At 37.7% G+C, this 23,048-nt stretch overlaps 2 protein-coding genes across 3 annotated transcripts in view; one reads left to right on the top strand and one right to left on the bottom strand.

The window, feature by feature from the left end:
* Positions 1-53: 53 nt before the first annotated feature.
* On the top strand, positions 54-18,082 carry GNPNAT1 (glucosamine-phosphate N-acetyltransferase 1). Its single transcript, XM_037054319.1, has 6 exons — positions 54-219; positions 6,130-6,297; positions 7,341-7,403; positions 14,385-14,512; positions 15,214-15,275; positions 16,897-18,082. Exons 2-6 carry the CDS (start codon positions 6,144-6,146, stop codon positions 17,042-17,044), a joined length of 555 nt encoding a protein of 184 aa, XP_036910214.1. The 5' UTR covers positions 54-219; positions 6,130-6,143; the 3' UTR covers positions 17,045-18,082.
* A 1,252-nt stretch (positions 18,083-19,334) lies between these two features.
* Positions 19,335-23,048, bottom strand: part of STYX (serine/threonine/tyrosine interacting protein) — a 42,499-nt gene continuing 38,785 nt past the window's right edge. For both annotated transcript variants that reach the window (XM_037054317.1, XM_037054318.1), the window contains one exon: positions 19,335-22,761. In XM_037054317.1, coding sequence (XP_036910212.1) covers positions 22,688-22,761 — 74 coding nt within the window. In that variant the 3' untranslated portion in view covers positions 19,335-22,687. The remainder of the gene's footprint in view (positions 22,762-23,048) is intronic.

The raw sequence follows: 23,048 nt of genomic DNA, 5'->3' as shown, positions 1-23,048 counted from the left end.
CGACGACGCGGGGTCCTGCGTAGGCGGGCGGGGGCGGGGCGCGGGTGGAGGCCGTCGCGCTGCCACGTCCGGTGACTACCGCGGCGACTCTGCCGGGGCGCGGGACGTGGAGGGGGTGGGGCTGGCGCTGAAGCAGGATCCGGGTCCAGTGTTGTGTACCCGAGTGTGGGGAGAGCCCGCCGGTCCCGGAGAGGAGGGCCGACTGTGGGGCCTCTACAGGTGAGGAGGGGTGTGGGCCCGGGAGCGAGAGCGGGGCCCGGGCGGGGGTCCTGGGTGCTGTGGGGGGCCTGTCTGCAGGTTTATCAAACAGGTGTGAGTGCTGCCTCTGGGCGAGGCAAGGTAGGCCCTGGGTGGGGGGAGCGCGCGGTTCCATTTGGGGTGCCTGGCATTTATCCTCGCCGGCGGGGTGCGTGGACACTCGGTCGTGGAGCACGGTTCGGAGCAGGTTGAGCGGCTACGCGCACGGAGGAGAGGTTAGGGATGATGGCCAGTGGCCCTGCGATGCAAGTGTGTCCCTGGCAGGGCCTGAGCAGAGACCGGGATCGAAACTAACTTCGCTCACCGGCCTTTGGCATGCGAGTGGAGACAGCTGCTCGGTCTCTGCCGCCATCAGTTTTGAGTGGGCTTCAACGTCCCGGACCCCCTTCCCCAACCCTCCACCCCATTCCTTTCCAAGGCGCACCCCAGAGCTGTTGTGAGCCACTTGAGGACATGCTCCTGCTCCGAAGATCACCTGCACTGACCAAATCGGGGCTTTCACTGCGGGGAAAGAGGGACATCCTTTGTCTTTTCCCGGGGCTTCTACCCCTAGAAACACTGAGTACTGTGATTTCTGTTATGGGAGCTTATGTTTATGTAAACCGAATTCAACTTCCTACAAGATTGCACAGGCGATTATGGGATTAGTTTTGTTAAGATGTCCAAGAAATCATTTTGATCAGTCCTTTTCAGGCAGGATTCACTGACAGTTTTTAGCATAGGGGAGACAGAGCTACCTGTCTGGTATGATAATGTCAATTTAATATGGTAGTGCAGGGCTCAAGATGAGAAAACAAGCTAGGATTCTAGTCCAGTTCACTCACTTGTGTGCTACGCTGGGGTCAGTTCCTAGAAGCTCCACGTGGTTCAGTTTCCTGGTCCATAGATTTGGAATAACCTAAAATTATAAGGATCAAATGAACTACCAGAAAATACTTCTTAAAATTCTCAAGTGAAGTGTAATTGCACAATTTAGTTATAAAGCCAGGCCTATTGAAGTCATCAGCGAACCGAGTGGTGTTTAGATAAAAAAAAAAATCAGTCATATTACCTTGGTCGGGTGTCTCAGTAGGTTGGAGTGTCCTCCAGTACACCAAAAGGTTGCAGGCACGATTCCTGTTGAGGGCACACACCTAGATTGCGGTTCGATCCCTGGTTGGGGTGCATACGGAGGCAGCCCATTGATGTTTCCCCTTCCCCCTTTTTCTCTCTCTAAAAATCAGTGAATACAACCTTGGGTGAGGATTTAAAACATTTTTTTAGAAGTCCAGTCGAACCCTGGCTGGTGTGGCTCAGTGGACTGAGCGCCGGCCTGTGAAGCAAAGGGTCACTGGTTTGATTCCCCTTGTGGTGCGTGCCTGGGTTGCAGGCCAGGTCCCCCGATGGGGGTTGTGTGAGAGGCAACCGCACATTGATGTTTCTTTCCCTCTTTCTCACTCCCTTCCCCCTCTAAAAATAAATAAAAATAAAATATTGAAAAAGTCCTGTCGAATTATTATTGAAATTGTTATGTGTGTAGGCAAACTCTAGTCCCAAGCAGCACGAGTCACCCCCACCCACCCCCCTCCCCATTCACCATACTGAAGTGGTATAATGATGCCCCGGGAGCTCTTGAAATACGTAAGATAGTTTAGATTTGGCCTTAGATTGTTTTTAAAATTTTTATATCAACTTTTAAAGTCTTCATTCCTAGGGTCTTTGACTTGTCGCATTCATTGCTTGCTTCTAGCAGCAGCTCCTCAAGCTGCTGGAACTGTGTCCAAAGAATAAGTCAACTGAATGAAAACCTCAGGTGATCCTAGTAAAAATGAACTTGGTGTATAGTGCTTATTATTCACTTGTGGCAGTTTGCACATCTTTTTCCTTCTGGATTTTCTGAAATGTGACCTCCAGATAAATTTTACGCCGCTCATTATTCATTCAGCAGGCATTTATTGGGCTAAGGTTAGGCATATATGGGCCTTGAAAACTGCATGCTAATTTAGCAGTTAAACAGGAAAGCAGTTACACATTTTTGAGAAACGTGCAAGGAGGGTTAGGGCTTTTAAAATTAATCTAAAATATTTAAAATAAGACCCCAATTGTAATGATGAGATTGAGAGCTTCAGGCAACTATGCAATTGTTTGTGGAAATTTCCTAGTTTTGCAGTACTAGGGAGCACCTGAAGATGCTAAAATACTTCTTTTTTAAGCCAAACAAATTTACCTATCTTATTCTTTCCTAACATCTTTTCAAATGTATATCAAACCATATCTACTTTAGCTTGTCCCACATATTAATTGGATACCCGCAGAATTTTCCTATATGGGGCAGAGTAAGTTACAGGAAGGTAACCAACCTTAAGTATAGCTCTGTTTTTGTAAAAATGCTCATAAAACATTTTGATACTAATTTCTGACTGCCTAGTTATGGGACTTTTATTTATATCCAGAATGCTTTGTTAATGTCTTTTGACTAGCTTGAAATTTTTTCCCCAAATATAGGTTACAAGAGCTGCTTTTGACCATGTCTTTAACTCTTGTGCAGTAAAGCAGGAAATTCATTTTCACTGGTGCATCTTCAGTTCTAAGGTACCATCTGGAGTCATGCAGGATTGTGTACATAATCTGTGGGAACCTGTGCAAAATGAAAATGCAGGGCTCTTTGTTTAAAAAGTGAGATTTCAAGACAGTAGCAGCAGAGAATTAATCCAAGTGTGGGCCCTGTGCAGCCACACGGGTCCAGGCCCCATGACGCTGTCCCTGTTGGTTGATTTTAAATCCTAGGTCTTGCTTTTCGGCTCTGTTGTCTCAAGCCAGTTGTGCCTGCTTCCTGGTCTGCAAAATGGGAATAATAATGATACAGCTTTCATTGTGTTTTTAAAAGTTAATGGATAGAAAGTGCTCAATAAATGTTAGCCAACATCATTGATTTTTATGATCATTCTTGGAATAGGACCATCTGGTGGAAAAAATGCACAGGAAAATATTAGAATTTACTGTTTAAAATCCAGTAGTACAGGCTTCTCAATTCTAATTCTTCTGTGTATTTCTCCTCTTTCTCTCTTGGAAATTATTAACCCTATTTGCATGTTTTCCAGGCTATATTTTATTGTAAACTCAGGCAACTTTACAGGAAAAAGGACTCTAGTTTACCTTGAAATTATCTTATTGTTCATCTAAATTCTCAGAAGAGAATTTAGATGAACAATAAAGTTTAAAGTTTTCTTTAAACTTCATGGTTACAACTATGCTAAATAGCATGAACATCAGAAAATGGTTTAGTGTGTTGCCTTGAGGAACTAAGATTCTTAGTACTTCTGGTTTCTGCATTTAATGTATACATTTTACTTTACTGATAAATATTTAGCCAGTTTATCTGCATACCTGAAAGAAACAACAACATTGTTACCCATCATTCAGATCAGAGTCCATACAAAAGCCTCAGGTGCCCAATTATCAGGGACCAAGAGTAAAATGCATGCACTAAAATTAATCTGTAAAAATATCTGTTTCACCCTGGCTGGTGTGGCTCAGTGGATTGAGTGCTGGCCTGAGAACCTAAAGGTCCCTGGTTTGATTCCCTGTCAGGGCACGTGCATGGGTTGGGGGGCAAGGTCCCCAGGTGGGAGAGAGCAAGAGGCAGCCAATTGATGTTTCTCTCACACATCCATGTTTTTCTCCCTCTTTTTCTCCCTCCTCCCCTCTCTGAAAATAAATAAAATAAAAATAAAAAATAAAAAACCCCTGCAACCCCTTTCTCCCCCTTCTTCTAAATAAAAATCTGTTTCAAGTAGACTAAGCTTTTTAAATTTGACAGGAATGATTTTTTTCATCATCAAGCCCTGGCTGGTGTAGCTCAGTGGATTGAGCACGGGCCTGTGAAACAAAGGGTCGCTGGTTCGATTCCCAGTCAGGGCACATGCCTGGGTTGCAGGCCAGTTCCCCAGTAGGGGACATATGAGAGGCAACCACGCAATGATGTTTCTCTCCCACACTTTCTCCTTCCCTTCCCCTCTCTCTAAAAATAAATAAATAAAATATTTTTAAAAAGAAAAAAATTATTTCCTTCCCTTACTATTCTCAGACCCAGGCATAGTGTTGTTTAGACTATAACATTGTCTGCGCCCTTTTGGAGGGGAAAAATAAAAGAAAAAGTCCTCTCAGTATTCTATATCATAAACTATGACTTTAAAATATTTCTTCTTTCCTATCCAAGAATGCTAACTTTTAGTTTACCAAAAACATAATAAACAACCTGTCCTTCTTTTTTGTTGTCCCTGTACCCAGCACTTGTTAATTAATTTAAAAGTGAAAAAATCAGCAAGAATTTATAAACATGAATTTTACATTAACCAAAGGGCTAACTAAAGGGTATATTATTGGACCCTTGCAACGTGACAGGCACTGCCAGGTGCTTGTACACAGTAATTCAGTTCACCCTGGCAGTCATTTCCTCTTCACTGTGCAATACAGATGAACAAACAGGTTCTCAGGGTTCACCTGCCTTAGCCACAGTCACACACATGACATTCCAACCCCAAGTCAGATTCCAGAGCTCCTGCTCTTTCCTTGCCTAGGATTAAACCCTGGCTCCACTAATTTTGTGACCTTGGGCAAATTGCTTAACATTTCTGCCTGTATTTCCTCATCCGTGAAAGTGGAGATAATAATCATCTTTACCCTGTAGGACTCTTGGCGTAAATGAATTAGTAGGGTGTAAAGTGCTTTGAGCAATGTCTGGCACATAATGAGTGCTGAACAACATTAACTTCTATTATTGCACCGACCTACCTTCCCAAGCCTGTATTCTTCTGCAGCATTACCTATGTAGGTAACTATAGGCACACAGGCATAAGTTTAACCAACCTTTAAGGTAAAGTTAAGAAGAATTGCCCTGTAGGGAACATCCGGGAGTTGGGTTATGTGGGAAATTGTTCTGCCATTAAATGGAACTTAATTTTTCCTGTATTGCCTGTATTTTACAATAGTATACTATTGACATAGATCTTTAAATTCTTTGTTTCAAAGAGCCAAAGGCAGGTGTCAAATAGAATAGTTTAACTGGGTAGAGGAATAGAAATGAAATACTCTACAGTTGGCTAATAATTGTTAAGAAGACCCCGTTTCTTCCAGCAACTCTGCCACTGAAGTGCCCTCCTCCTGCTTTTATGTTTTACATGTTTTTCATCCTTTCTATTTTTATATCTATTTAGTCTCAGTTTTATTAGAACCTACCAATTTCTAAATGTTCCAAAAAAGAGGAAAGTTACATACTCGATCATTTTTCAAAAGCATGCAAAACACTGTTCTTAAGTCACTTAAATGCAGCTGAGAAACTTAAAAGTTTTAGAAAACATGCTGCGAAAACAAATCTAGCAGATACCCTTAGTGGGAATTTATCGTAGTTAAGATCAAATATTACATACAGTGAACACAGAATAATTATGTAATTTAAACTAGTCTATCAGTTACCTTCAGTTCACGGTTCATGTAAAAATCCAAGTTACATGCCCAGTAACTCTACCTTAGTGGCAAGTAAGACTGACAAATGGTTTCTTAGCCAAGTAGTGAAATCCGATAATGTAAAAAAGGTAAGAACCTATGAAAAGTCTGATATTCACAGAATTCCCATAAGAAAAAAATGCTTGAAAAGACACTGCCTAAAGTGGCTTTTTATAGTTTAATACTAGTCGCTTGTTTACTCTTTGATAGTATTCATGCATTTTCTATGTAGTTGTGCACTCAATGTTAGATTCAGGAGAGCTAAAATAAAGTATCTTAGCATATCTGTTATTTTTCTTATTGCATTAATTTTTATTAAGAAATTAACCTTCTCAGCAATCATAGTGACTTTCCTTCTATTAAATAACATTTAAAATTGTATTTTAGACCTTACTGCAAAGATGAAACTTGATGAAATTCCTATGTTTGACCCAACTCTGCTCCAGGAAGTGGACTGGAGCCAGAATACAGCTGCGTTTTCTCCAGCCATTTCCCCGGCACATCCTGGAGAAGGTTTGGTTTTGAGGCCTCTTTGTACCGCTGACTTCAATAAAGGTATGAACTCAGTGTACAAACCCTGGTTATTTGTAGTTAGCATTCTGTTTTCTCCACAAACATCATGTTGATGGTGATAATTTAAAAAATATAATACTTGACTTTGGGTTATTTTTTGTATTTTTTGTAATTTTTAAAGTGACTGAGAGCCTCAATTTCAATGTGTATGTGTCATGGCAAAGACCAGATATTACTGTGTAATATTTCAAATGACTTAATTACAGTACCGCTCCTTGCTTAAGAAGCCAAAAGACTTCTCCTGAAGGTGGAATTATTATTTATAATGACATGTAAGAATCTTCTCTAAGATGCTGGATGGGGAGTGAGGGCAGAGATATTGCCTTGTCATAAGAGATAAGTTGTGAAAGGTTTTGTCTACATGTTATTTTGTTTTTTAACATCTGAATTATTCGAAATGATTTTCTTAATTTTTAGTAATTAAAATCAACTTTTTACAGTTTTCCTTTTGGTTAAGAAATATGAAGAAACTAATTTTGGTCAAGTAAGTCATCGAGTGTGTACAAATTAAGGTTCTCAAAGTTCTGAAATGCACTGTCCACATAAATTTGAGATAACATTAATGAAATTAATCAGGAGTATTTAAAAAATGTAATCTCAAAAAATGTAGTCTCAACAATTGTATTATTTATATTACGTATAGTATCATATTTGGTCATTGACAGTCTTGTACTTTTAAGTAAACCAAAGCACATATTTGGGAAAATTAGGCATCCTTTGCATTGTATTTAATGCAGATTACATTCAGAAACATGCATGATGGTTCTATAAATATTGAATATTAACACTATTCCAAAAATCTTTCTAGGCAAAAACATTGGTAAAATTTATTACTCTTTGTTTTATGTAGTGATTATAGAAAGAATAAAGGGTTTCAACTTAATCTTTTGAAATAATTTTAAAATTCTAAGGTTCATTGAAATTTTGAAACAATAATTGCCCATAATCCTACCTGCTTATTTAGCACATTCATTTGATATCTATTTGTTCTTCTCATGACTTAAAATCTGTTTTTTCAAAACTAGGTTTTTTAAAGGTACTTGGTCAGCTGACAGAGACTGGAGTTGTCAGTCCTGAACAATTTATGAGTAAGTACTATAGCCTCTATTTTCTGAATGAAAAGAAATAGAGGGAAACAAGATTTTATTTTTGTTAGAGCTTTGTTCGGTCTATACTACCTGTGTTTTTATTCAAATAGATATAATTCAGGTAACTAATAGGCTAATTTTATCTTTTAAAAAAGTTTTCTTTTCAGTTACAGTTGACATTCAGTACTATCTTGTATTAGTTTCAGGTGCATAGTGGTTAGACAGTCATATTCTGTAGAAAGTATTCCCCCTCTCCTTCCAAGTACCCACCTAGCACCGTACAGTAATATTGACTGTATTCCCTTTGCTGAACTTCACATCCCTGTGACTATTTTGTCTCCCTTCCAAGTACTAACCAGGCCCGACCCTGCTTAGCTTCCGAGATCAGACGAGATGGGGCGCGTTCAGGGTAGTATGGCCGTAGACCCCTGTGACTATTTTGTAAGTGCCCATTTGTACTTCTTAATTCCTTCACCTTTCTCACCCAGCCCCTAGTCCCACTCCCATCTGGCAACCATCAGCTTGTTCTCTGTTATGTATGAGTTTTATTCTGTATCGCTTGTTTGTTTTTCAGATTCCACATGCAGTGTGGGGCTAAAGTAGTTTACAGTTCTGAGTATGCCAAAGAGTTTATTCTTGTATTATTACTTATTATTGTATTTTTCCATATAAACAACTGTAAACCTACTTTTGCCCCACCCTGCGTAAGAGAAATCATATGGTATTTGTCTTTTTCTGCCAACCTATTTAACTTAGCACAGTACCATCTAGGTCCATCCATATTGTCATAAATGGTAAGACTTCATTTATTTTTACGGCCAAGTAATATCCCATTGTGTGTGTGTGTGTGTGTGTGTATGTATGTATATATATATATATATATATATATATATATATATATACATACACACACACATACATACACCATACCTTCCTTATCCATTCAATTTTTTATTGCAGCATTTAATTCATTTACATTTACAGTAGTTATTATTTTTTTAAATTTTTTTATTTAACTTTTGTTCAAGTACAGTTTTCTTTCTTGTATTCCCAGCCCTGCTCCCCCCCAGTGCTCCCCACCCCCCACTTACAGTAGTTATTGATGGGTATTTAGTTATTGCCATTTTTTTGTTTCTGATTTTTTAAATATATTTTATTGATTATACCATTACAGTTGTTCTATTCCCCCCTTCATTCCCTTCCCCCCGCACACTCCCTCCCCCACCATTCTCCCCCCTTAGTTTATAACCATGTGTCTCAAGTTCTTTAGATTCTATATTTCCCCCACTCTTCTTGCCCTCCCCCCTATTTTTTTNCTTTGGATTTCATGACTTGGAATACTTCTTTCCAGCCCCTTCTTGCCTGTAAGGTCTCTTTTGAGAAATCCGCTGACAGTCTGATGGGTACTCCTTTGTAGGTGACTGTCCCCTTATCTCTTGCTGCTTCTAGGATTCTCTCCTTCATTTTGGTCTTGGCTAATGTAATTATGATGTGCCTTGGTGTGTTCCTTCTTGGGTCCAACTTCTTTGGCACTCTCTGAGCTTCCTGGATTTCCTGGAAGTCTATTTCCTTTGCCAAACTGGGGAAGTTCTCCTTTATTATTTGTTCAAATAAGTGTTCCACTCATGGCTGTTTCTTTCCCCCTTCTGGTACCTCTATAATCCGGATGTTGGAACGTTTAAAGATGTCTTGGAGGTTCCTAAGCCTCTCCTCATTGTTTTGAATTCTCATTTCTTCATTCCTTTCTGGTTGGATGTTTCTTTCTTCCTTCTGGTCCATTCCATTGATTTGAGTCCCAGTTTCCTTTCCATCGCTATTGGTTTCCTGGACATCTCCCTTCATTTCAATTAGTTTAGCCTTCATGTTCCTCTAATTTGTGACTATAATCTACCAATTCTGTGAGCATCCTGATAAATAGTGTCTTGAACTGTGCTTCTGAGAGGCTGGCAATTTCTCGGTCGCTTAGTTATTGGCTCTGGGACTTTGAGTTCTTCTTGCACCATCTTTTGGGCTGTTCTTGCCTATTCCGTAGCAGGATCAGAGCCCTAAAGTGTTCACTAGCGCAGGGCAACTAAGTCGCTGGGCTGTGACGCTGTATGTGGGGGCAGGGTCAAAGAGGGAATATGGCGTCCTGTCTGCCGCCTGCTGCCTCGGCCCTCACCGGTGCCGCAGCTGCTGCTGTCACCGGGCCCAGGCGTTTTGTCCCACTGCAGGCGAGTGTGCCACCGCCGTCAGCCCTTGCCCCCTGGGGCCTGCGTGGTCCGTCTCACTGTGCACGAATGTGCGAACGTGGTCAGTCTGCCCCGCACCCCAACTGGTTCCGGGCTGCCTGCGCGCCTGGGTCGGGGGATCTGTCCTGCCCGACCCTGCTCGCTGCTGGCTCCGCCCCTCTTACCGTCCCCGTTGAACGGTTAGATGTAGTCGGACTTCCGTATAATTCAATTTTCTGTTTTTTTGTTGTGTCTCTGTTTCTCCAAACCTTTGTTGTATTCAAACTTGGTTGTGGGAGAAGGCACAGTGTTTCCACCTATGCCTCCATCTTGGCAGAAGTCCTGTTTCTGATTGTTTTTATAGTTCTAATATCTTCTCTTCTTTTGTATGTTGATGACTTTTTTCAAAAGATTTTATTTATTTTCGAAGAGGGCAAGGGAAAGGGAGAGTAACATCAATGTGTGGTTGCCACTTGCATGCCTCCAACAGGGAACCCAGACCGCAACCCAGGCATGTGCCCTGACTGGGAATTGAACTGGCGACCCTTTGGCTCACAGGCCAGTGCTCAATCCACTGAGCTACGCCAGCCAGCGTGTATATTGATGACTTTCTATAGTGTTGTGTTTGGATTCCTTTATCTTTATTTCTTGTGTATCTCTTATAGATTTTTGGTTGTGGTTACCATGTGCTTTACATGTACCAAAGCTAGGTTTAGTGGTCTATTTTAAGTTGATTAATTTTGAACACATTCTATAATGACTACCATTTTTAATTACTCACCCCCTTCACATTTGTTTTTGTATTTATTTGCAACTGTGTTTATGCGTATCCCTTAATTTACTGTTGTAGTTACACATGGTCTTCCTACTTTTGCCTGTATCCTTTACACTAGCTTTAGTGTTGGTGATCCACTGTTTTTGTCTGTCAGTGAGAATTTTTTCTTTACATTATTTTCTTATTCATATTTCTTATTACTTTTTTCCTTCTTCAGTAAGAACCATTAACATTTTTTTGTAATGCTGGTTTGGTGGTGAGGAACTCCTTTAGCTTTTTCTTGTCTGGGAAGCTCTTCATCTGACCTTCTAATCTAAATGATGGCTTTGGTGAGTAATCTTGGTTCTAGGGCCTTGCTTTTCATCACTTGAATATTTCTTGCCCAGTCCCTTCTGGCCTGCAAAGTTTCTGTGAAATCAGCTGACAGTCTTACTTGAGCTCCCTTGTGAGTAAGTGCTTTTCTCTTGCTTTTAGGATTCTTTCTGTCTTTAACTTTTGGCATTTTAATTACGATGTATCTTCATGTGGGCCTCTGTGGGTTCATCACGTGTGGGACTCTGCGTTCCCTGGCCTTGCATGTCTATTCCCTTCACCGGATTAGGGAAGTTTTCAGTCAGTACTTCTTTGTTTGCGTTTTTAACACTCTTCTTATGGTACCCTACGATGCAAAGGCTGTCACACTTGATGCTACTCCAGAAGTCCCTTCAACTGTCCTCATTTCTAAAAATCCTTTTTCCTTTGGCTGTTCTGATTAGGTGTTTTCTGCTACCTTGTCTTCCAAATCACTGATTCAGTCCTGATTTATTTGACGTGCTATTGATTTTATCTAATGTATTTCCTTCATTTCATGTATTGAATTCTTCATTTGTGACTGATTCTGTTTTGTATCCTTTTTTTTTATTTGTTTCTCTTTGAAGTTCTCACTCAGATCATCTATTCTTCCCGTAAGTTCATTGGCACTCCTTCTAACCAGTGTTTTGAATTCTGCATCTGGCAGATTGGTGGCTTCCATTTTCGTTTAGTTCATTTTCTATCATTTTGTTGTTTCATTTGGGTCACATTTATTTCATTTTGGCAGCCTCCCTGTGTTTGTTTCTGTGTATCAGGTAGCTCTGCTGTCTCCCAATCTTGGCAGAGTGGCCTTATGTCATTTGTCCAGTGGGACCCAGTCTTCTCAGGTCACCTGAGCTGAGTGCTCATTGGATGTCCCTTGTGTGGACTTTGTGTGCCCTTCTGTTGTCGTTGAGCCTTTATTGCTGTTGGCGTGTCAGTGCTGAGACTGACCCTCAGGCTGACTGGCTGTGACTACTATAGACAGGCCATTGTGTGGGGACTAACCTCATGGACCAGTATTCACTTCAGTGGCGCTCTGCTTCCTCCTGAGCCCACCCTTTGGGTGTGTTGTTTGTGGTGTAATTTGGGTGGTGCTTTGGTGTGGTCTGAGGGTGGCCACCAGGTGTATTGGTGCTGGGGCCTCTTGATGCACACAGGCCAAGGTCAGCTGCTATCTGTGTCTAACCTGGAGCCACCTAGTAAGAGCTGTAAAGTGACCTGTGGTTGGTAGCTGCCTGTGCTAGGCGTTAAGGCACCTGGAGTGGTTATGCTGTGAACTATTACCCAGCTTGGGACTCCTAAACAAAATACAGGGCATGCTGAGGCCAGCCACTACTTGTGTGGGGACCTTTGAGAGACTTGAAGCATATCCACAGCACAGTCACAGGATGGCCACCTGTGTGGATTAGCCTCTGAAAGAGGTTGGGCCGACTGGGTGAATTGGGTGGGGCAGGGTCTCACACCAGATTCTCTGAGTGGGGAGAGAATGGTGTTAACCGGTAGATGGATGCCAAGATTTGGAGCCCATCTGCACCTGCTGGCTGTGAGGGAAAACTCACTAAAAGAAAAATGGTGCCTGCTGGCACTTTAATCCCAGAGGGCTAAGCATCCACCCTCGCTTAGAAGCCAGTTTCTCTCTGTGTGTTCCTGGTACTTTTTGAGCTCCTGTCTTTTTCTGGAGCTTAGCGTGAGTGTTTGTGAGTGAATGAGTCTGTGCTCAGGCCCTTTGAAACGATGCCTGTGCATCCAATAGCCCTTCATCTCACAGTATTGAATTGAATCCCTACTGATCTTCCCAGCCATTTATAGTGGGAATTCCTCTTCCCAGCACTGGTGCTTTGGGTTGGGGACCCTGAGGTGGGGCCAAGATAACCCTCCCAATTCTAACCACCACACAGGGATGTGAAACCAGCCCATTTTGTATCTCTGCCCCTGCTACTAGTTTTGATGTGGCTGCTTCTTCATATCCTTAGTTAACCAACTTCTGTTCAGCTAGTCTTCAGGTGATTCCTAAGGGTAGGTCTGTAATTTAGGTGTAATCTTGATGTGGTTTTGAAAGGAGGTGAGCATATAGCACTTACTCTACCATCTTGATCAGAAGCCAAATTAGCTATTTTCCTATTTAAATGTTTTATGTGGCTAAACTGTTCTAAGACACAAATGTGGTAATTACCATGTTTCACAAAATACCTAACTACTCTTAGGTAAGTACTATTGCACAGAACCTAAGTGACAACTCTAGAGATTCTTTTTTTAGTGCAGTTATTTTCTTTCATGGGGTTAATTCACAGAAATGTAACCAAATCAAACATGTAAAAGAATATGTTCTATATTTTCTTGGTTCTTTTCTGTTGAGTTTCAAGGTCAGCATGTCATTTAAAGTTATAATTGAGCTCTTTCCCACCCCTTGAAATGCATGTGAGAGAATGGAAATCAGAAGAGGCTGTGACTCACCCAGGGTCACAAGTAGTTATTGGTAAGGAAAGACTAGAACCTTCCTGACTCCATCTCCAGTGGTCCAATAGTAACAGTCTTTTTCCTGTTTTCTGTAATTTCTTCATATCCTTCCGTAGGTAATTTTGTTTTGTTTTGTACTCCACCTCGCCCTCCAGAGATGAAGATCTTCATTTTGATTCTATTTTCCTTCATCAAATTTCTTCTTCCTATCACGGATCCCTATCTAGAAAAAGACTGTGGAAATGTGTGAAACTATTAGGCTTATTTTTATTCCTGAATTCCTCTTTGCATATAGATCAGATTAGGTGAGAAACTATTATTTCAGCAATATAAGTACTAAAAGTCAAATTTGAGCATAATGTACTTATGCTGTCTTTGCTCCTGTATGCTGTGATTTTGGAAATGGAAGACATATTTTCACCAACTTCACAGGTATTTTCAAAGGAAACAAAACTAAATGATGATTCTAATTTCTAAAAAAACAAGTCATATATTCATGAAACACTTGAAATCACAAAGAAAGGACTGAGAGCTATTTTCATCAAAATATTTGGAAACCAAAGACTAAAAATTACAGGCTGGAACCATGTAAAAACCTTTTGTTAAAATTTACAAGGAGTTTTGTTCTACTCAAATATATGTTGAGTGTAATGGGCAAAGAAATTGATTTAAAGTAATTAGGTAATGACTCATTAGTCACAGAAGTGGCACCTCTTCAATCCACTTGTATTGAGTGCTGTTTGTCTAAAATGGCTGTATTAGTCCTACTTTTCTAGCATATTCTTTACATGTGTGGACTAGATTCTAATTGATTGACTGCTGATACTGCAACTACTTGGGTTATTTTAAGTGTTTTCTAAGAAACAGTATAAATTACTCTGGTGAACTAGCTTTGCACTTTCAGTAACGAAGCCGGCTTATCCTAGTCTTTTTTTTTTAAGATTTTATTTATTTATCTTTAGAAGGGAAGGGAAGGAAAAAGGGAGAGAAATATCAATGTATGGTTGCTTCTCATGTGTCCCCTGCTGGGAACTGGCCTGCAACCCAGGCATGTGCCCTGACTGGGAATCGAACCGTAGTCCTCTGCTTCGTAGGCCCGCCCGCACTCAATCCACTGAGCTTTACCAGCCAGGGCTATCCTAGTCTTTTTCTGGCACCTAATGAAGTTTAATGTCTGCCACATAACACTGTTTTCAATTTCCACAGAATCTTTTGAGCACATGAAGAAATGTGGAGATTATTATGTTACAGTTGTGGAAGATGTGACTTTAGGACAGATTGTTGCCACGGCAACTCTGATAGTAGAACATAAATTTACCCATTCCTGTGCTAAGGTACGTGTTCCCAATAATGCTTTTGAGCTAAAATGGACAGATGTTTTCTAGTAAAATCTATGTTGGGTTTCCACTAGACAAATGTTTTCTTACTGGTTTTCATTGTAAAATGAGAGGTATATATTGCCCCGAAAAAAGTTCTGCTTCTTAGAAATCCCTTAGAGGCAATTTCCCATTTTGTTCTAGTTATGAGGCAAAACATGTATTAACAATATGAATTTTATTTGCTAAAAATTGTTCTTTAAGGTATTATTATTTTATATGGTCATAGAGAAACCAGGAAAGCACCATGGAATTTGGCAGTAATCTTTAGAATACGTAGTGCTTTTTTGAAAACCAGTGGTTTGAGTATTACATTAACACAAATTTTCATCAATTTCCAAGTGGTAAAGGACTCAGAACACTGTAATATTTTCTGTGGCATTTCTAATACCTGCAGAGCTCCTTCTCATGACTCGCAGGAAGTAAAGACAGGAACAGTGGGATGGGGAGGTTCGGGATAGACAAAACAAGCTTAAGCCACAAGTTGATGGATTCATTATTTCGTCTACAAGTAAATGAAAAATTTTGCATTTTAGTTTACATTAAGTTCAAGATTACAAAACATTAATTTTTATCAGTGAATTTTTACCATCCATCACTTGTTTCACCTAAAAACAAAACTACACGCTTGGTTCTTTAAACACTGTAAATATTTTCAGAGAGGAAGAGTAGAAGATGTTGTTGTTAGTGATGAATGCAGAGGAAAGCAGCTTGGCAAACTGTAAGTAGGCAGAAACAAGGTAACTCTGGGTAACTTAAGATGCCTTTTGTGTTTCAGTTTAGTTTCTTGCCAAGATACTTGTTAAACATGTTTTCCTGTTTGAAGTTCTTCTTAGGCATAATTAATTATGAACCCATTCTCTCTACAGTTTAGACTGAATTTAATAAAGAAAAAGTATTTTTATATTAATTTTACCATAAAGGTTGGGAATTGGAAGTGTACTGTTTGACAAATAGTAATATCTATAAATTATTTTTATTTTATTTTTTAAAAATATTTTATTTATTTATCTTTAGAGGGGAAGGGAAAGAGAGAAGGAGAGAAATACCAATGTATGGTTGCCTCCCTTGAGTCCCCTGCTGGGAACTGGCCTGCAACCCAGGCACGTGCCCTGACTGGGAATCGAACCGCGATTGTGTGGTTCGCAGGCCCACGCTCAATCCACTAGCTACACCAGCCAGGGCTAAATTATTAATTCTAATAGTCATACTCTCATACAAGTAGGAAAGAAACTTTTGGCTGAGTCAGGTGATTTCCTCATTTCTGTGTTGTATTTTAAAGCCAGGGAAATGTTCTCAGTCTCCTAAGTTTTAGAATCATAATGAAACAGCCTTTACTGTATAATCTTTTATACATTTACCTAGCTCTTTTAAAAACAGGCCAGTTCCTAGTATAGTAGTCTTCACTTTGTCATACCCTTTATAATTTTATAGCTTCAATCAAGATGTTCTGTTTTCAAATTGACATGACTTTTCAGTTTATGCAAACATGAAAAAAAAACACTTCAGGTAAATTTTTGTAGATTTATGTATTTACTTACTTGTAAAGATGTATACTGTTTTACTTTATTTCTACTTCATATTAATTATTCCAATCCAGAGTTAATCTGGTATCTACTTTCACAAATATTAGCTTTAAAAATGATACAGAACAGGATGTGAGGGCGATCTGGCTGCGACATCTGTCACCCCATTGATCGCCAGGGTTGATTCGGCTGATCTGGCTGGCTAGGCGGGTGTCCCCTTCCTCCCTCACCGATCCATGTGCGTCCCTCCCGAAGCTGCACGCTGGGTCGAAGAGGACGGACGACCTTCCCAACTAGAGGAGAGGACCGGTCTTCGGTCAAGGGTATACGAGTAGCTGCGCTCCCCTGCTAGAACCTCCAAACAAGCTCTCAAAAATGATACAGAACAAAGCTATTCTTTACCCATTTTGTATGGGAATGTTAACTGCTCTTAAGTAGTTTGAATAGATTTAGAAAAAAAGACATTTTAGAAAATAACATTGGCCATATTTTTTAAAAAGATTGAGTCTTTAGTGTTAATCTTAAAACTTATTTTTGAAGAGGGTGAGGGTGGGCTTAGTATTTGTCCTATTTATTAAGAGGCTGATGATTATCAGATAATGTATATTTGAAACAAACTAAAATGCTTTTGGTGATTTAAATAGTTATCCACTTACAATTCGAATATTTAAATAATATAGTGGGAAAGGCCATGACCTAAACCTATTTCTAATATAAACTTGAAGTTTTATGTAATATTCATATTGTTACTGAAATCCATTTTCATTAACAAATGACCTGTGCTTTTCCCCCCTCCCATTTTTTTTTTAATTCCAGGTTGTTATCAACCCTTACTCTGCTAAGCAAGAAACTGAACTGTTATAAGATTACTCTTGAATGTCTACCACAAAATGTTGGTTTCTATAAAAAGTTTGGATATACAGTATCCGAAGAAAACTACATGTGTCGGAGGTTTCTGAAGTAAAAATTGATTAAAGAAAGACAGTTGTTAAAGGAGCTAATGCAGTAGCACTATATAGCCTTCCTAGAGTTAAAATAGTTTGTTGCAACCCAGCGACCTCCACAAGAACTGGGTTGAAAAAACACTGTAATACACAAATATAATGACATTTACAAGATTACTTTGGGCTGGTGGTTTATCTGTGAGTTTAGATTACAAATGAATATTATAAAGAAGATGATTTTTAGCCAAAGGAATATATTTTTAACTTGAATCTTTTCTTGTATTTTTCTAAAGTTTGGCTTCATTTCTTGGTAGTCACAGTATATGAGTTCTGTATTTGCTATTGGTAGTGCTCATTTTTAAAAAAAGCATACAATGAGTAAGACTGTTTCTTATCAACCTAAAATTAATACTCTTGGTTGAAAGAAATATCTAAATACAAATTAAGGGTGTGTCGTTTCCCATATATTACTTGAAATTGGGTATGTTAGATATATAACTAAATGTAGTACATTCCAACATTTGTTGATCCTAATACTGTTGGCAAATAATCTGGTCAGCTTTTTAAAACAGAAATGAAAATTAACTTAAAAATGTGACATGATTCAAAGTAAAACAGTTTAAATGTACATCTAATGGTTTGTATATTTCTAATGTAGGTAAAGTACCACCTGTCTTGTATGTGAAATACACTTATTCAAGGTACCTAAGAGCAAATATAAGGTACTTTTTAACAGTGAATTAGCAAATCATGGCATATTGCGGGTGAGAATTCTAACCTGAATTCTCATCTTTCAATGGGTGTCTGAAGCCTCTTGTGAGAAACATTTTTATGAAAAATAGATTATAAAATTGAGAATATTTAAAACATGTATATTTGTTACATTCTTAAAATGTTGATGGAACCTTTTCTATTTAATGTGATTATAAAGAGTACTATTGAATATTCCAGTCACTATCCTGTTTTGATTTTATTTATTTTAAAGTTGGAGTAGGTATGAAAAATGTTATTAATGGTTCTGATCTTTTGCATTCCATGTTACATTAAACCTGTTCATATGATGACTAGTCTTTTGTTAGAATCCCAACATCTGTGCTTTTCTTGAGTCTTCTATTGAACTAATAGGTCAAGTCATGGTTCATAAAATTAGTTTTCTGTACTTCTTATAAAACGAATTTGGAAAGTGAAGACCACCTGTTTCTCATCCCTTTCATTCACACCTACCTGAACTGGATTAAGGAAAGCAACAAAGTCAGTTTTGCCTTTACTAAAGTCTCACAACCTTACTATGACAGTAGCTTTATCAAGTACACCAACGTTAAAAATACGCCTAATAAAAGACAAAATTAAATGTTTTACTTTTCTTACCACCAAGCAATTTGATGTAAAACTGTTTACAAGGTTGGTATTTCAAAAAATTTCTTTAAATGGTGCTCTTAAGGTCTTACCTTAAATCCTCCCTAAAGGAAAGAGTTACAAGGAAGGTATAGTATATAAAAATTGTGTCACGAGGAAAATGATACTCTGTATTTAGCTTTAGTTATCCTGGGTATGTTTGTAATTTTCTAAGCCTTATTGTGAGTAAACTTGAGCACAAAAAAACCTACAAAAATATGTCATTTAAATATATTCACAAACGAGCATTGCTTGCTTTTGAAAAGGCTCTATATAATGAAATGGCAGTTGTTATTTTTACTGTGCCCCATATATTGTATATATTTCCATTTCATTAATTCTAAGATGTCCATTTTTTTACACTAACTGCCATTTAGTGGCAGTTAGTGTAAAATTTTGAACTGTGGGTGCATTTTATGATCAAGGGTTTGTCATGGTTTATTCAGTAATATTTTGCCTTTTAGTGGTATCTGAAATAATGGTGTAGTAATGGCACCTTTGATTTGATGAAGAATAGTATGTAGGTGGGCTAACAGGGGAGAACAGTTTCTAGCCTATTTAAAAAATACTTCTTGTATTTTGTAATGGGTTACCTCCCATTTCCATCAGGCATGAAATTCTTTACTTCCAACTCTAAACTTGATCAACTAATCCCAAAAATTATACTTGAGCTAATATTTTGGCCTTGCGGGAACTACTGACCAGAGTGAGTGAGTGAGTGAGTGAGTGAGTGTGTGTGTGACTGACCATAGTGTTTGGAAGATACTCTTTAAGTGCCTATCAATTTCCAATGTTCATTTACCCTTCTTAATGTGTGGGAATAAAACTAAATTCCTTCCACCTAGAAGCCAACAATCCAAGTAATGAAGTTCTGAGGCATAAGCAGTATAAACAATCTTCTCAATCATTTTGAGGTATAATGGCACAACAGCTTTAATACAACCACCAATCTTCACAAAATAATTTTAATACTTTGTGTCTGGGCTAGCAGCATCTCGCACTGTGACATTCCTATACATACATAATAAGCATTTTATCTAAGTACAAATGTTGAAAGCAGAGTAACACAATCAATTGCCTATACAAAGGTAAGTAGACACTGTAGATTATTTTTCTTGAATTTTTGCTGCATAGTAAATTGCAATTACATGTCAGTATGATGTTACTGATCTATAGAATACACTTCGAACTGTGAGGTATGGCGACTCCCTAAAAAGAGAGCTAACATGTAAACCTGAATATTTTGAGTGATTTTTTTTAGCTGCCATGGATGGGTAAGACAAAAAAAAGAAAAAGAAAGAAAGAAAAATCCAGCATTCAAAGACCTAGAAACATAGTTTTTAAACAAAAAATAAAATAAAATCTTTTAGTAATTCTCAGCTATTTCTTAACATTTCCTTTTTTGGAGCATTGTTGAATGGACAACAATAAAGTAAATACTAAAGTGAAGCTTTGTTGTGGAAGTGTGGGCTAAGCCAGTTATTAAAAAAAAAGTCTACCAGGTAACTGCTCATTTACTTTACATCAAGTTAAGATCCTGATATATGCATATATGCATATATACACATCCCAACTTTATAATTCAAGAATGCAGTTAAATACTTCTAATTTACTTGAATTACCATGGTAATAAGACAGTTAGAAACCCTGTATTTTCTAAAAAGGACATGCTTAACATTTTCTGAACATCTAAATTCAGGTGAAGCACAAAATCACCCCAAAACATATATTCTGCTCTAAAAGTTAAGTGGTTGAGCATTCATAGCAAGAACTATAACAATTTAACATTTCCACCATGAAGTAGATAAAAACAAAAGTAACTGCTATTAAACATCTACTAGGTAAAAAAAATATGAACCAGTTAACTGAAATTAAAAGGTAAGACTGCCATTCCAGTTTGAATGTTTTCAATATTTACGCTTCACACTTTCAAAATGGACAATAAAAGCTGTCCTATGTTTTAATGTATTTAGGGTCACTGAATTCTGTGCCCAGATTATATATTTAATGTTTAAAATTTGGTACTACATCACTTATACATTATTCAAATATTCTAGAAAATAAATCATGATTGGCTAAATGTAATTAACTATCATAACACATCAATGGAAATAAAGGAATTATAGAAATGGAACCAACTGGAAAAATAGGAAGAACTAGTTGAACATTAGGTGGAAGAATGGATCCAAGACAAAACATATTTGCAATGTTCTTATATGAGAATAAACAACATGTTTTGTCCACATGACAGTCCCTTTTCCTAGTATTTGTGAGAAATGGTCTTCAATGTACAGTGCTGGGCAGGCACTTTCGTGACTCCATAAAAATTACACTGGTCAGGAAAAGTGGAAAATTACCAACTATAAATTAAAACAACCAAATGTGTACTTTTTGGCCCAACTACTAGAGTCATGTGTACTCAAACTAATTTAAAAAATCTTCACCTAATTTTTAAAACTGAAATGTACTACTATGAAGATTCTTTTGAGCAGAGTTTCTGCTGAATGAAGCATCATATATTATAGATTACAAGAGAGATCTTTGCTGACTTATCCAATAATGCTCTATTTACAGGAAAGCTGTGTTACCTGGCACTTTACCAACTGGAATTTCTGAACACTCAGTGAAAATCTTGACTCTACCACACCAAATGACCTAATCACACAACAGAATACAAGACCACATGGAATTAACTATAGGTTGTTTTCAGGTAAAATAGAGAAAGGGAAGGGAAATGAGAAGAGAAATACCACCTGGGTCAACAGGAATTAACTCTTAATTAACAAAGCAATTTTAATTCATTTCTACTCTCCTGCTATGCTGGATAAAAGAAGCTTTTACTATATTATTACATTTTAGGGAGGAAAGCCAAGCAAGTAACTTGGTGTAATGTTACCTTGCATAGTACCTACTGGTACCAAGGGAACAGATGGAAATAAAGCACCTCGAGAGAGGACTGATAAAAGTCAGAAAGGCGTTTTGTTTGTGCTAACTTAAATTATCAACTATAAAGAGCTAAAACACTCCTCTCCTCCCTCACAACATACTTAAAATAGCAATGTTTTTCTTAGAATAATCTATAAATAAAAATAGGGAAAACCAGGATCTATAAAATGACTTTGGATTAACTCAATGTAAAGAACTGATTAAAACACTAATTTAAAATACACTAAAGTCTCCCACAAATCAATTTCCCCAAGAAATGAATCTTCAAAGAAAAGCTTCTGTCCGAGCCAGAACAACCTCAAAGAATCATTAGGACAATATAAAATAAGGAGTAAATATTTCCAAATTATTTACTGAGGTTTCTTCAAGCCTCAGATTTTCAGTTAAAATTATGGTGAAAAAAATTACAGAATAATGTTAAGATTTTTCATTGTTCTACATACTAATTTAGAGGTCATGAGGATTTATTTTTAGTTTTTTTTTTAAATGATGCAAGGCACTTTTCTTTTTTGGGCTTCATTTAGGAAAAAAATACTGCTACATTGGTTTATTATATCCTATTTAGAACCATTTCGGACAAAGAAAAACGAGCTAAGCAACTCTAAAAAGAACAAACATTTGGCTTTTGAGAAATGCAAAAATCTTTTGTTCATTAAACGTTTTCTATAGACTAAACAAATTAGGAAGGTAATAGGAAAGGAAGCAATACTTGGATCATTAAGTAGTTGGCTAATGTCATGATTTAAAGATTAGTAATAATCAAGAAGTTTTTTTAAAAAAAGAGTTATTTAATTATACTAAGACAGAAGTGTGCAAGATTCCTGCATTTGTTAATGTTTCTGTAAGAGGCTCCATCATAAAATTGAACTGTAAAATTATTTTTTAAATGTAATATATAGAACACAATGAATTTTTAGCAAACTTTAGGAAATTCTTTTGTTATAAATTACCCAGATTTTATAAACAAATCCCCTAACTTGCATTTTGTTTAAAGTAATAACTATATCATACAAATAAATTTCAAGTATGAAAAGTGCATTATTGCAATAATACCTCTTTGCAAGTCCAAAATTCTTTGTTTATAACAAAATTGTAAAATGTTAAAAAAAAAAAAGAGAAAAGGAGTGAAACCATCAGTGCCATCTATTGCAGAAATCCAACATCTTAAAATGTTGCTTAACCAATTGTAAAAAAACACATCTGGAAGCAACATACAATTGAAAAGAAACTACTTGTGTTTTTACCATTTTACATTATTATGGTCTCTAGTGTTTTTTCCTTCCCAAAAAGAAATTCACATCTTCTATAACATTGCTCTTGATTCAGCCATTCTGTGCAGTAGCAACTTGCATGCTTCCAAAATCATCTTCCTCTTCATGTGTTCTCTTCAAACTGCCTAAAATTTTTGCATGAACATAACACAATGGGAACTTAAATGAGTTCATTTATTAGAATGTTACACCTAATAAAAGTTGCATTTTTAATGAAGTGTTGCCATGCATATGTACTATGAAAATTCCATGACTACACTTTCAGCAAACTTTGGTAAATTCTCTTGTTATGAATTACCCAAGTAACTTTGTATCTTCCTAACAGAATACATTTTCCTCTTGAGAATTAAGATTGACTTAGGCATTATAAATGATAAAAACAAATTTTTTAAGTAGTTTGAAAATAGAAGTA

Source organism: Sturnira hondurensis, unplaced genomic scaffold (assembly GCF_014824575.4).
Source record: "Sturnira hondurensis isolate 20B ecotype Veracruz unplaced genomic scaffold, ASM1482457v3 Scaffold0008196, whole genome shotgun sequence".
NCBI lineage: Eukaryota > Metazoa > Chordata > Mammalia > Chiroptera > Phyllostomidae > Sturnira > Sturnira hondurensis.
The sequence above is the reverse complement of the archived record's forward strand: the minus strand, read 5'-3'. Positions and strand labels throughout refer to the sequence as shown.